Source organism: Caretta caretta, chromosome 1, assembly GCF_965140235.1.
Source record: "Caretta caretta isolate rCarCar2 chromosome 1, rCarCar1.hap1, whole genome shotgun sequence".
NCBI classification, from domain to species: domain Eukaryota; kingdom Metazoa; phylum Chordata; order Testudines; family Cheloniidae; genus Caretta; species Caretta caretta.
Window position 1 is genome coordinate 152,388,766 of NC_134206.1, and position 14,314 is coordinate 152,403,079.

General features: G+C 45.6%; 1 protein-coding gene across 1 annotated transcript in view; it reads left to right on the forward strand.

The window, feature by feature from the left end:
• Positions 1 to 4,278: 4,278 nt before the first annotated feature.
• XK (X-linked Kx blood group antigen, Kell and VPS13A binding protein) overlaps positions 4,279 to 14,314 on the forward strand; it is a 28,747-nt gene continuing 18,711 nt past the window's right edge. The window contains exons 1-2 of the mRNA XM_048864195.2: positions 4,279 to 4,711; positions 13,894 to 14,156. Coding sequence (XP_048720152.1) covers positions 4,428 to 4,711; positions 13,894 to 14,156 — 547 coding nt within the window. The 5' untranslated portion in view covers positions 4,279 to 4,427. The remainder of the gene's footprint in view (positions 4,712 to 13,893; positions 14,157 to 14,314) is intronic.

The window sequence follows — 14,314 nt, forward strand, 5'->3', positions numbered from 1 at the left end:
TTTTCCTATAAGAGCACCCAAGCACCCACTTGAAAGAGTGGTATCCTTCGAGAGTGTAAACTGAAGTGACACCACTGTTTTGTGGCAGGAGATGAGAGATCAAAGGGTGTTAAATAATGAAAAAGTGTCTTGATCCCTGTGAAGGGTGATGAGTCTTTGGGGCTGTCCGGAGCATGTTGTGAGCTTTGAGAGAGAGGCTCTGTGGAAGAGTCTATAGGGAGCTAGTCCTTCCAAGATCCCCGTATAGAGGAAAGTTAAACACCTGGTAAGCTAGACATGTGTAGTGTGTTTTACTGCTTTTAAGATATGTTTTCTCTGAAGTGCTTGGGTTCTAAATAAATGAAACTTTGCTTTAAGAAGGTCGTTTTGTCACTGATTTCTATCATCATCACCCTGGAGAGGAAAGAATTGCAAGGTTTGGACATAAGTCAGACCTGCTGAGGTAAATCACGGTTGCAGCCCAGGGCCTGAGAGTACAACAATCACATGATGCCACCCTGAAAGATTGGTGATGCCTCGAGGTCTGAGAGCTAGAGGGGGTGAGCGTGGACAGACCAAGAAGAGTCAGAGGTGCAGTCTGCCCAGTAACTGAGACAATTCCAATTGCTCTTGCTGTTTGTTAGCTAATATTCTTTAAAGCTGCCATATTGATAAGGAGGTGTCCACATTGCCTTTATAAACTTCAAACTTCATTCATCTGTTAGAAAGTGTGTGCCACCATCCAATAGCAGTGGGTGTCGCCGCCACGTAGGAGGCCAACTAAGAATTAATGGCCTTAACTTTTAAAATGACAGGTTTCAGAGGAACAGCCGTGTTAGTCTGTATTCGTATCCAGCAGGAGAGTGAATTTGTGTGGGGGGGTGGAGGGTGAGAAAACCTGGATTTGTGCTGGAAATGGCCCACCTGTTGATCATTTTAGATAAGCTATTACCAGCAGGACAGTGGGGTGGGAGGAGGTATTGTTTCATATTCTCTGTGTGTATATAAAGTCTGCTGCAGTTTCCACGGTAAACATCTGATGAAGTGAGCTGTAGCTCACAAAAGCTCATGCTCAAATAAACTGGTTAGTCTCTAAGGTGCCACAAGTACTCCTTTTCTTTTAACTTTTAAAGCAGCATTTCACTTTGGGCATTTGAAATACCTGAATTACTAGATGGGTTCATTAAACTGTTACGTTATTAGGTTGGCAGCGAGCACAATGAAAGCTACAAAACACCCTTTTTCCTTCTCAGCATGAACTTTGTTAATGATTGTCTATGCTAGCATAGACAAAACTTTATAATTGCTATGGACTAATTTAAATGACATCAGCTCCCTTGATGGTGGAGACATCTGTGGAGTCTTCTCAGGATGAGGGGTTTTTTAACCATATGAAAGCAAACAAAGTGTCAGGCCTACTGGGGCTTTTGCAAAGGAGGGTTGTAGTGAGACATATATCTAATAATCTATGAAAGGTGGCATTTGGTTTGAGAAAATGGATGAGGTCTTTTCTGAAACAGTTTGCCCATCCCTGCTGAGAACATGATCAGTGATGACCGCTATTATGTTAATTTCCAGTAGTGCTCCAGTCAGGATCAGTCAGGGGGTGGAGGGTGAGAAAACCTGGATTTGTGCTGGAAATGGCCCACCTGTTGATCACTTTAGATAAGCTATTACCAGCAGGACAGTGGGGTGGGAGGAGGTATTGTTTCATATTCTCTGTGTGTATATAAAGTCTGCTGCAGTTTCCACGGTATACATCTGATGAAGTGAGCTGTAGCTCACGAAAGCTCATGCTCAAATAAATTGGTTAGTCTCTAAGGTGCCACAAGTACTCCTTTTCTTTTTGCGAATACAGACTAACATGGCTGTTCCTCTGAAACCAGTCAGGATCAGAGACCCATTATGCGAGGTGCTGTACAAACACATCAGACATAGTCCCTACAGTTGGAAAAATAGTCATTTGAGGAGGCATAGGCTCTGACACTGGGAAGCTACACTTCTCTACCCATCTGCTGGTGTTTCTTGTTCTGAAAACTCAGAACTGTAATCCACCATCTTAGGGTTTGGCAGCAAGGTCCTGAGCCTAGTCCACCCTACAGCTTTCACCATTTCTACCACTAGTATTGCTGAACTATAAATTTTTGGTCTGTTTATTTTTCCAAAAGGAGATGATGCCTAGGTTGCAGCCCACAAAGGCATCAAAAGCAGGACAAAATGTCAGAAATCTACTCCCAGTCCATCTTAATCTTTTTCTAAAATAGATTTCCTCAGCAACTGGTCTCCAGGTTCCCAAGTACTCATAAACCATAGCTAAGATTTCTGCAGTGTTTTTTTGAAGCCCTATGGACACGCCGTAAGGGATTCAGAAATTCAGTGCTTAATTTGTAATGAAAGAGGTGCCAGGGCTCAAACAATTTTTTGACATAACTGATGCAGCAAACGAGGTACCAGGGCTATGAACTGCCAAGCCTAGAGATGCCAGGGCTCAGCCCTGCCACAAATTAAGCACTGCAGGAACTTGTATGCACATGGCAAGCTAGTGAAAAGTGGCTGAATGGGGAGATCAGTGTTACATTATGAGAGAGGTTAAACTAGGGAAACCTTGTTTAAAACTTTCAAAAGTGGCTACAGCTTTTAAGTGTCAATTTAAAATACCTTGAGCCTGATTTTTCAGAAGAGCAGAGTGCCCACACCACCTACTGAATTCAAGTGTCTCAAATTGGGCACCTGAAAATTGTCATACAAAATCAGAGGCTGCTTTTGTTCTTGCACTTAGGCTATCAAACTGATTTCCTGGTGTTTGCTAGCAGTTCAGCCCAGGTCAGCATAAAGGAACCTGCCACCTTGATTTATCTCACCCAGGCAATCCTTGCAGGTTGACTCTTGGAACTGGCTCCAATCCCCTTCCCTCTGAAGGCCAGTGAGGACTGAAGTGGGTGGTCAAAGCTAACACATTTCCCCCAGGGTAATGCGCTACCATTATGTTAAGTTCACAGAGAGACATCAGCTGAAGCCTGTCCTTGTCCCTGCCTACTTACACTCTGACAAACCACATGGGAAATGGTGCAGTGGGAAATGCAGAATGAGGATCAGCTATGAACTTCAGAAACTCTCACCCAGTTAGGGTTCCCAACCCTCCAGGATTGTCCTGGAGTCTCTAGGGGCTTGTCTACACTAGGCGCAAGATCGGCGGGCAGCAATCGATCCAGCGGGGGTCGTAGTATAGATGTGATAAATCAACCGCTGAGCGCTCTCCTCTCGACTCTGGTACTCCACCAGAACGAGAAGTGCAAGCGGAGTTGACAGGAGAGCGCCAGCTGTCGACCTACCCCAGTAAAGACACCACGGTAAGTAGATCTAAGTACGTCGACTTCAGTTACGCTATTCACGTAGCTGAAGTTGCGTATCTTAGATTGACCCCGTGCAGTAGTGTAAACAAGCCCTAGAAATTAAAGACTGATCTTTCATTAAAGATTGTCGTGATGAAACCTCCAAGAAAAGTCCAACCAAAATTGACAACCCTATCACCCAATGATCTTTAACCAACTCTATAAGGGCATTGGTGCTGGAACTAGCGGTGTGGGGGATGCTGCTGCACCCCCTGGCTTGAAGTGGTTTCCATCATATACAGCAGCAGTTCTCAAACTGTGGGTCAGGACCCCAAAGTGGGTCACAACCCCATTTTACTGGGGTTGCCAGGGCTGGCATTAGATTTGCTAGGGCCCCGGGCCCTAAGCCTGAGTCCCAGGGCCAGGGGACAAAGCTCAAGGGTTCAGCCCTGAGTGGCGGGGCTCAGGTTACAGGCCCCCTGCCTGGGGCTGAAACCCTTGGGCTTCGGCTTTGACCCCCGCTGCCTGGGGCAGGCGCAGGCTTCGGTCCCCCCTCCCGTTGTTGTCAGAAGAGGGCGGAGCTGCAATGAATTTGAGAACCCCGGAGCGGGTTTACAGTGGGGTTCAGTGGCTCTCAGCACCCCCCACGACACAGGTTGTCCCAGCACCCGGTGTAGGGGGCTGTGGAGGGACCTACACTAAAGCTCCTAGGGGGCTGCCCCTGCCCCTCATTCCCCAGCGCCCCCCCTCCCCCCCAAGCAGCGCCGCAGAGGAAGAGGTGGTTTCCTCTCCGCTGGGGCTGACCCAAGCCCCTCTGCCAGCGCTGCAGCTGTCTCCGCTCTGCGCCCCTGCCCCTACCGGGCGGCGGCGGCGGCGGCTGCCCACGCGGGTGCCTGCGCCAGGGCCCCGAGCCCGCTCTCGCCTCCGGCCGCGGCGGCGCCGCTCCCCGGGCAGGCCCCGGCGTGCGGAGGGCCTGGGGGCAGGTGGCCGGGCCGCCGCAGCAAGCGGGACTCCCCCTAGCGGGCAGCGCTCCCCCGCGGCGAACCGGGCCCGAGCCCCGCGGGAGAGGGCGCTGGGCGGAGCGGGGGGCCCTGCCCAGCCGGCTGCCGCAGACAGATGAGGCGCCCGGCGCGCCGGCTGCCGGCACGGGCGGAGATGAAATTCCCGGGCTCCGTCCTCGTCTCCCTGCTCCTCTTCCTGGCCGAGACGGGCACCGCCCTGTACCTGAGCAGCACCTACCGCGCGGCGGGGGACCGCATCTGGCAGGCGCTGACCCTGCTCTTCGCCCTCCTGCCCTGCGTGCTGGTGCAGTTCAACCTGGTCTTCATCCACCGGGAGCTGAGCCGGGACAGACCCCTGGTGCTGCTGCTGCACATCCTGCAGCTGGGACCCCTTGTCAGGTGGGTGGCGGGCTGCTGGCCCGCGTGGGCAGCGTCCTGCCCTCCCGATTTACTTCATTAAAAAGCATCGCCGCTCCCTTCCAGCCACCTCCCCTGCTGCGCGCCAGCGGCTCCCCCTGGGGGCTCGCAGAGCGGACGAGCGCGGGTCGGTGGAGCGGAGCCGTCCCTCTGGCGCTCTGGAGAGCGCATCTTGTTTGCGGCAGCTTTTTCTTTTCTTCGCGAGCCCCCGGCGTTTGTGCATAATACAGCCGTGTACAGCTGTGTGAACGTTTGCAATGTATAGCACACATTGGCATGTGTTACATTTGCGTAGTCTTCAGCTTTGTGGTTGAGATGCAGCTGAGGTTCCCGAGATGGAAGCACAGTTGCCTTTGTGTATAAGAGACACCAATTTAGAAACATTCGCTCTCTTTACACGTCTCTGTTGTGTGGATATAGAGATGCGTGTGTGTGTGTATATAGGATTTTTGTGTTCTGCGTGTGTGTGGTACAGCCATGTTTATCCATATGAACTAGATCTGTGCCTGTTGTGTGTTTCTTTGCACAATGTCCCCCTGCCCAAAACACCCAAAACGTTAGTCTGTTGTATTTCTATAGCTATTCTATCATAGGTGCTAGAACTGGAGTTGCAGGAGGTTTCCATTATATACAGGGTTTACAGTTTGGTTCAATGGTTCTGGGCACCCCCACTATAAAAATTATTCCATCCCCCCTGTATTCTATTGGTATGAAGCTGACTGAGTCTCCTTTGTGCTTATGCACCTGCATTAATCAAAGTAACACTAATGCTGTAGAATATGCTTTAATAGTTATTTTGTCAGTCTCTCAGGAACAGTCATGTTGCTGTCCTGAAAGCAAACACAGGGAAAGAAAGGGTGTGGTATTTGCTAACCTGCAGAATCCACAAATCTTAAGACTTAGCACTGAAGAAAATAGGTTATGAGGTCCCCCCCCACAGAGGCTGGAAATAAAAAAGGAAGGCCAGGTGGCAAGCAAACAGTTTTCTCTCCTATACAGTGAGATCCTTACTGAGGCTATTTGTTTAGATGGAATCTAGAAGCTGTTTTCTCTTTGTACAGACAAGGCCCATTTCTCTAAAGTTGCTTGATTCTTTGTGAAGATAAGCAGTTTGATAGTTATAGTTACTGGGTAAGTTATATCTTACTGCAAATTTCTGCAACATAGTAACATAGATCAGATTGACTTCACAGGAAGAAAGGGAAACTCCTAGTGTGGCTTAATTTAAATGTTTTATGGTAATGATTCCATTCATATTGTAGTATTTATAATTCTCAAGGGTTTCACTTCTTCCAGAAGGTGTTCTGTTTGACAAGAGAGCCCAAAATTCCACTTGAGATATTGAGTTGAAAGTGCCCTTTGAAACAATATTAGAAAGAAGAATATTTAGATTTGAGTTTCTGCCATCGACCCAGTGCGGTTTAGACACTGCAATAAGTCGACCTAAAGTATTTTGACGCCAGCTACATTATTCACGAAGCTGGAGTTGCATAACTTAGGTCGACTTAACCCTGCCCCAAGTTCTGCTATAGTTCCACGCTCTGTCCATTTGAGAAGTCAGAATGAGACGCCACTCTCACTAGTTCACGGTGATATACAGCATATGATGCGTGCTCTGCTGGGCACTTTCAGTTTGGCTCACTGGCTGATGCCCAGTTCACATTTTGAAGGTTTTCTTTGTAATCATAAAGGCTAGAGATTTACTTTCCTCCTTTTATTTTATTTATTTATTTCCAAATGAAAGCTCAGATGCTGGAGCACAAGATGGCAGCCACCTGGAAAAAATACTGCCTTGCCTAGCTACAATGATCTAGCCTTGTTTGGTTCCTGAACATGACAGAATAAGTATACTTTATAAACCTGCTTATTGTCTCATCCTCAGTACCACCTATATTAGCTGGACATTTGCTGTCACAAAAGTAATTACAATAGGGACATCATACAGCTAGTAGCCTTCCCGTTCATGGAGAGAATGGTTGTGTTATGAAAGAGCATATACTTGCCTTTTGCCAATTTTATTTTCCCCCTCTGTAATAGGAACAGTTTCTCTATAAGTACTCAAAGTGATTTGTAGAGTAATATTGCCAATATCACACAGTGACCTGACTCTAGTCTTTGAGATATAGGCAAGTCTGAGAAAGGATACATTTCAATGTAATTGGCTGGGACGAAGTGACGGCAGGACACTATCTGGGATTTCTGTGGCACTTCAGGTTGATGCCATGCTTTGTGAATGCAGTTATTCCTTTGAATGCTTGGAAAAGGTAGTTACACTTATTTAGAATTTTCTTTTTTGAAATGGAGACACTTTAACACCTAAACTGAAGGAGACTATAAAAGCAAAGTGACTTAAAAGCATTTCAGTGGAAGGTTTAATGTTCTTTTCTGGAGAAAACTTCAAATTACACTTTGGCCAAGTACAATCTCATCCCATTATCCAATTGTCTCTTTGTTCTGTGTTTGTACAGACCACAGCATAATGGTACATGACTAGGGCTCCTATGTACTATTGCAATACAGATAATTAGTAATCGGAGCATCACTCTGGGATTCATGAAATTCTCCCTTTATTATTTGTACCATAGTGATCAGCTCTCCCAAACATTGCCACAGGTGGCACCCAAGAAAAAAGGGACTAGATCCACAAAGGGGTCTTAAGCATTGCAATGTCTAAATGTTAGGCAGCACACTGCCTACTGGAATCAACAGCCCCAAGTAAGGAGCTCAGGCTCTCTATATAAGACAATCAGAAGAGTTTCAGAGGAACAGCCGTGTTAGTCTGTATTCGCAAAAAGAAAAGGAGTACTTGTGGCACCTTAGAGACTAACCAATTTATTTGAGCATGAGCTTTCGTGAGCTACAGCTCACTTCAACTCACGAAAGCTCATGCTCAAATAAATTGGTTAGTCTCTAAGGTGCCACAAGTACTCCTAATCAGAAGAGTGTTAAGCACCTAAGAATGAGATCTACAGAAGCTAGCAAGCTGAGCAGGAAGCTGCCTAAGCTAGCCAATAGGAAATGCAGAGGAGAGGGGTGTGTGATAAGGCCACACCCCTTAAGGGATGTAGACACATAAGTCTGGGCTGGAGGGAGGTGTCTCCGTCTGCTAGGGATTCACAGCCAATTTTCCTAAAGTTAGGTGCCTAAGCCTTTTCTCCTGGAGGGTGGGAAGGAGTTCCTCCCCTCCCTTATAACTTTTAGCCCAGTGGTTAGAATATTTACTCAGGCTGTGGGAGATAAAGGTTCAAGTCTCCCATCTACCTGATAGGGAACAGAGACTTGAGCCTGGGTTTACCACATGTTAGGTGACAGCCTGAACCACTGGGTTATGGAGCTTTCTCAGGGTTGCCTCTTAAAGCTGTTCCACTTTGTATAAATAATTCAATATTCATTGGCTCAGGGACTGGAACTTAGGTCTCCCATCTGAGTGTCTGTGTGTGTCATTGTCCTGTGACAGTTGGCTCCTTTCTGTCTGATATGAACTGTATCTGTTACAGCAAGTACAATATGTAGGATGGGATTTTCAAAAGCACTCAGCATGGCTTAACTGTGTTCCCATTGAAATCAATTGGAGCACTACAGGCTTCAATGGAAGTAAAATTTAGCCAATATAGTGTACACTCCACCCCTACTGTTCATTAAGTTCTAACATGGGCCTAGAAGGGGGTCAGAGTTCTTACAAGTCACTGGCTCATCAGGTTGGCATGGTCAAGGCACATCAGTTCCCTAGCCAACAGTTCACAATGGTGTGATAGGGCCAGCATCACATCCAACCACCTTTGGCTTCTCTAACCCCATGGAGCAGCAAGGTGAATGGAAGGTGGCCTTTCAGCATGAGATCAAGCAAGTAGCAAACCCACAACTTTCAGGAGTGTACCTGAGCATCTTAACCAGTCAGCTACCACACCTCTTCTAAAGTGGGTGCTTGGTTACAAATTGTCTGCAGCAGGGACTGCCTCTACTTACACAGTAATAAACTATGCTCTTGCAAGAGGCAAAAAAGGATAATACAAAGGGCTTTCATGCAAAACACTGGTGATCAAATCCTGGTCCATTGAAGTCAGGGGTACAAAGTTTTTGGTACTGAACACAATAGAAAGAAATTAAACATTTTGTTATGTGCAAAACTGTATCTACATCAACACTGACAGAAAAGAAACAAGGAATTCACGACAGTTGGGTGGTTTTCCCATTCCATGAAAATTTTCGAGATATTGAAAATATTTCTGCTCCTGAGTTGAGATGAAAAGTCAAAATGTCTAATTTTCATTATTGAAAATCCAAAAATTTTTTGGATCAGGTCAGTCAGAATGTTTTGTTTCAATAATTTTGAAACATTTCATTTCAATTTTGACGTTTTAGTTTATATATATATATATATATATATATATATATATATATATATATTTACCTTAAATTAACTTTCATTTCAAAACGAAAAGTCATTTTGAACCGAAAATGAAACTTTTTTAATCCCATTTCAACAATTTAGAAACTTAAAAAAACAAACAAAGAGGAAATTGTTCAAAACCTACCCTTTTCTGCAAATAGTCTTGGTATCAACAAATCAGCATTTTCCAACAAAAAATTTTTTTGCTGAAAAATTCCCCTTTGGCTGTAAAATTCACATACTACAACCAGAGAAATGCCTGCTATACCCAAACTTAAATGTGGTGAACTGCAGGAACAAAAGATAGGCTGAAATTTCCAAAGGCTCCTGACAATTTGGAAGCCCAATACCCACTAAAATTCATGGGAACTGAGTGTCCATATCCCGCAGACGATTTTGAAAATATAAGCCTGAATTGTTTATTAAGTGTTGGAATTTAGGCTCCTAAGTTACAAATGGGTGCTTTTAAAAATTTTACCCAAAGCTAAGCTTAGTGCAGAGTTAGCTGTGCTTTTTGTAGTGATTAGTCTAACTGTGCTTATAGTGTACTTAGCATTCGTGTGTGACTTTTCTCTGCATTTGCTGCCCCCTGCTGCTAACACTGGGATCGGTAGACGAGAAGTTGTGCAAGGGGAATGAAGAAATGTTGCTTACTTTCTGCCTCATGGGTTGCTTGTGATTGGGACAGGAGCTAGTTCTGTGTGGAGGAAGAAAGTAACTCAGGCCCAGATCCTCAAAGGTATTGAGACACCTATCTCCCATTGAAATCAATGGGAGTTAAGCATGTTGTCATAAATATAAAGGGAAGGGTAAACCCCTTTAAAATCCCTCCTGGCCAGAGGAAAAATCCTCTCACCTGTAAAGGGTTAAGAAGCTAAAGGTAACCTCGCTGGCACCTGACCAAAATGACCAATGAGGAGACAAGATACTTTCAAAAGCTGGGAGGAGGCAGAAGAACAAAGGGTCTGTGGCTGTCTGTATGCTGCTTTTGCTGGGGATAGAACAGGAATGGAGTCTTAGAACTTTTAGTAAGTAATCTAGCTAGGTATATGTTAGATTATGATTTCTTTAAATGGCTGAGAAAGGAACTGTGCTGAATAGAATGACTATTCCTGTCTGTGTGCCTTTTTTGTAACTTAAGGTTTTGCCTAGAGGGGTTCTCTATGTTTTTGAATCTAATTACCCTGTAAGATATCTACCATCCTGATTTTACAGGGGGGATTTCTTTACTTCTATTAAAAGTCTTCTTGTAAGAAAACTGAATGCTTTTTCATTGTTCTCAGATCCAAGGGTTTGAGTCTGTGGTCACCTATGCAAATTGGTGAGGATTTTTACCAAACCTTTCCCAGGAAGTGGGGTGCAAGGGTTGGGAGGATTTTGGGGGGAAAGATGTGTCCAAACTATGTTTCTCAGTAAACCCAGTTAGAGTTTGGTGGTGGCAGTGGAGATCCAGGGACAAAGGCTAAAATTAATTTGTACCTTGGGGAAGTTTTAACCTAAGCTGGTGAAAGTAAGTTTAGGAGGTTTTCATGCAGGTCCCCACATCTGTACCCTAGAGTTCAGAGTGGGGGAGGAACCTTGACACACGTAAATATGTCTGAGGTTCTGGGACTCAGTCTCCAAGTGGAAGGATTGCAATAATGTTCTCTCAGGGGTGAGGGCTAGAGGTTAATTGCATTTTACTAGAGAAAAGGTACAATTAATGCTTTAGTGGTGGTACACAGAAGCACACCCTTCCACAGGTATGGACAGTCGGGTTCAGAGCATTTGCTGTCATATGTTGCCTTAGTTGTGGTTCTGATAGGGAAACAGCATATCAGTTTATTTAAAAACAAGACTCCTAACCCCACCCCTGTCCCTGCAAATTGGAGAGAATTCCAACACAACCCAGATAGCAGCAGTTTTAGTTTGCTTCTTTGAATATTCCTGGTCTACCTGACCAGCAGGCACTCTTCAAAAGCCTAAGCTTTTCTACAGTTTATTGTTAAAATGTTTTATTTGGGACAATGGTGCGTTCTCAGTCATGGGTTGCTTTTTTAAAACATACAGACTTTCCAGTCAGCTTCTAGCTCTAACAGACATTACTCTCTAGAGTAGTCCACTGGAATAATAATATTAATATAGTCATAGTTTGCTTACCAACAGAAGCCCCTTCCTATCTTGCTGCTGACAGGGCTCAAGGGAGGAGAGGCCTCATCACTGGGATAATATGAGCTCTTCAGTGTATTTTCTAATTGGTCATTTAAAATCATTTGTCTAAAAATGGCTGAGAACTTAAAAACTGGATGGTAACAACCCACAAATTCAGTGATGATTCAACCTGTTGATGACCCATGGCTACAGTTCTATGGGAAGTATAAGTGAGGGTGGGCAAATGAGTGTGTGGTGCTGGGAAAGTAGTGTTACATTGTGCGCTTGGCAAATGTGGGGTATATGCTGCAGTGAGGGGCTATATGTGTTTGGGGGTTTTTGTGGGTCCTGGTTGTGTTGTTGTGTGGGTGATTTTGAAGAATGGTGGCAGTTGAGCCAGGTAATCCACCATCTATGCAGTCTCCCTCACACAACCAATGAAATTGTTGCATGCAAATTAGCTATAGAGTAAGGGTGGTGATTGGTTGAGTTACCTGAGATTGCACAATGGTCTAGGATTCTTGGAATAGTATAGATACAGGCCTTATTGTAGCTGAAAAGCTATGCTGTTGCATAGGTATAATTCATTAAGTCAAAATGGCTGAGACCTTTAAAAATTAGATGTTAACAGACCACAAACCCTAGTGATGATTCAGGCTGATGATATTCTTAACAAAAAGAGGTCTCCACTATGCATGTAGCTGTTCCTATTGCTTCACAGTGACTCTCAGATATTCTAGGCCTGAGTGACAAGCAGAGAGAGTGACAACCCTGGAATTTTATTATAGATAAGGCTACGTTTTATGTCATGGAGGTCATGGAAGTCACAGAATCCATGATTTCCAGAGATCTCCGTAACATTCTCTGCTTCAGCCCCAGGGGCTGCGGGACTCTGGAGCTGGCAGCCAGTGAGGCCCTGGCAGGATTCCAGCGACAGGCAACCGCAGCAACAAGCGACCCCCTGCAAAGTTCCAGCAATAGGTGACAGACTCCTGAGGGGGCCCTGCTCAGGGTTCCAGCAACAGCCTCACGCGTGAAGAGGGGGACCGGTCGGGCGAGCGGCTGGAGTGTCCCATTTTCTCTTTGGGAAATATGGTCACCCTGCAGCTCCCAGCCACTGTGGGCAGAGGGGGAATCCTGCAGCTCCCAGCCACCATGGTTGTGGGGGAAACCATAGAGCCGCAGCAGCAAAAGTCACAGACAGTTCATAGCTTCTGTGAATTTTTGTTTATTGCCCTTGACCTGCCCATGACTTTTACTAAAAATAACCATGACAAAATCTTAACCTTAATTATAGATACTGAATTGTAATAGTAGTAATCTCCATTGGCTGTGGGATGTACTGGTCAGATAATGCACCTGGCTGGCTGTTATGACTCCTTGCTTTCAGGTTGGGATATATAATTCCCCATCACAAATCTAGAACTCAGATGACAGCTACTTATAATTTGGGTCATTAATACAAATCAAAGGCTCAATCCTGAAAATGCTTACCCCAGTGAGTAGACTCATGGATATTAATGTCACATCAAGAGGACAACTCACCATTATGAGTGGGGGCCCTACCAAATTCACGGTCCATTTTGGTCAATTTCATGGTCCCAGGACTTTAAAAATCATCAATTTCATGATTTCAGCTATTTAAATCTGAAATTTCAGAGTTGTAATTGTAGGGTCCTGATCCAAAAAGGAGTTGTGGAGCGGGGTGTTGCAAGGTTATTGTATGGGTGGGTTTCAGTATTGCTACTTTTACTGCCTTCAGAGCTGGGCAGCTGGAGAGCAGCGGCTGCTGGCCAGGAGCCCAGCTCTGAAGGCAGAGCCACTGCCAGCAGCAGGGCACAAGTAAGCATGGGATGGGATGGTATTGCCACCCTTCTGACCTGCTGCTGGCAGGGTGCTGCCTTCAGGGCTGGGCAGCTGGAGAGCGGTGGCTGCTGGCCAGGTGCCCAACTCTGAAGGTGGAGTTGCTGTCAGCAACAGTACAGAAGTAAGGGTGGCAGGGTATGGTATTGCCACCTTTTACTTCTGCGCTGCTGGTGGTGGGGCGCTGCCTTCAGAGCTGGACGCCTGGCCAACAGCAGCCACTCTCTGGCAACCCAGTTCTGAAGGTAGCACAGAAGTAAGGGTGGCAATACTGTGGCCCCCTAAAATAACCTTGCGACCCCCTGCAACTCCCTTTTGGGTCAGGACCTCCAATTGGAGAAATGCTTGTCTCCCCGTGAAGAGGGATAGCTCAGTGGTTTGAGCATTGGCCTGCTAAACCCAGGGTTGTGAGTTCAATCCTTGAGGGGGCCATTTAGGGGATCTGGGGCAAAAATTGGGGATTGGTCCTGCTTTGAGCAGGGGGTTGGACTAGATGACCTCCTGAGGTTCCTTCTAGCCCTGATATTCTATGATTCTAAATCTGTATAGTATAGGGTAAAAGCACACAAAAGACCAGATTTCACGATTTGTGATGCATTTTTCATGGCTGTGAATTTGGTAGAGCCCTAATCATAGCACAGTACAGTTGGGAAATAAATTGATTATCAGAGAGCAGGGCACAGTATTAGTAATTGTGAAAATGGGCTTAGAATGTTAATAAGGCTATTGGAAAACCCTTGATTTTTTTTCTATCACTCTTTATCTGTTGATTTACTTCCAGGTGTGTGGAAGTTTTTTACATTTACTTTCATGCGGGGAGATTTGAAGAGCCTTATGTCAGCATCACCAAGAAGAGGCAGATGCCTAAAGACGGACATTCAGAAGAAGTTGAGAAGGAAGTGGGCCAGGCTGAAGGCAAATTGTTTACACATAGATCTGCATTCAGCAGGGCATCTGTGATCCAGGCTTTCCTCGGCTCTGCGCCTCAGCTGACGCTTCAGTTGTATATATGTGTCCTGCAGCAGGAGATCATGGCAGCTAGAAGTATGTACAGTTTGTGTTCTAACCATATATTGGTGGGAGTGAGAGTTGGAGGGTCAGAGGTTATTCTCTGCTGAACTGCCTGCAGTTGCCTCAGCTGGAGGAACGGGCTTGAAACAACTTCATTTGCTGGGCACATTCCAGTGGGTTTCAGCGAGCTG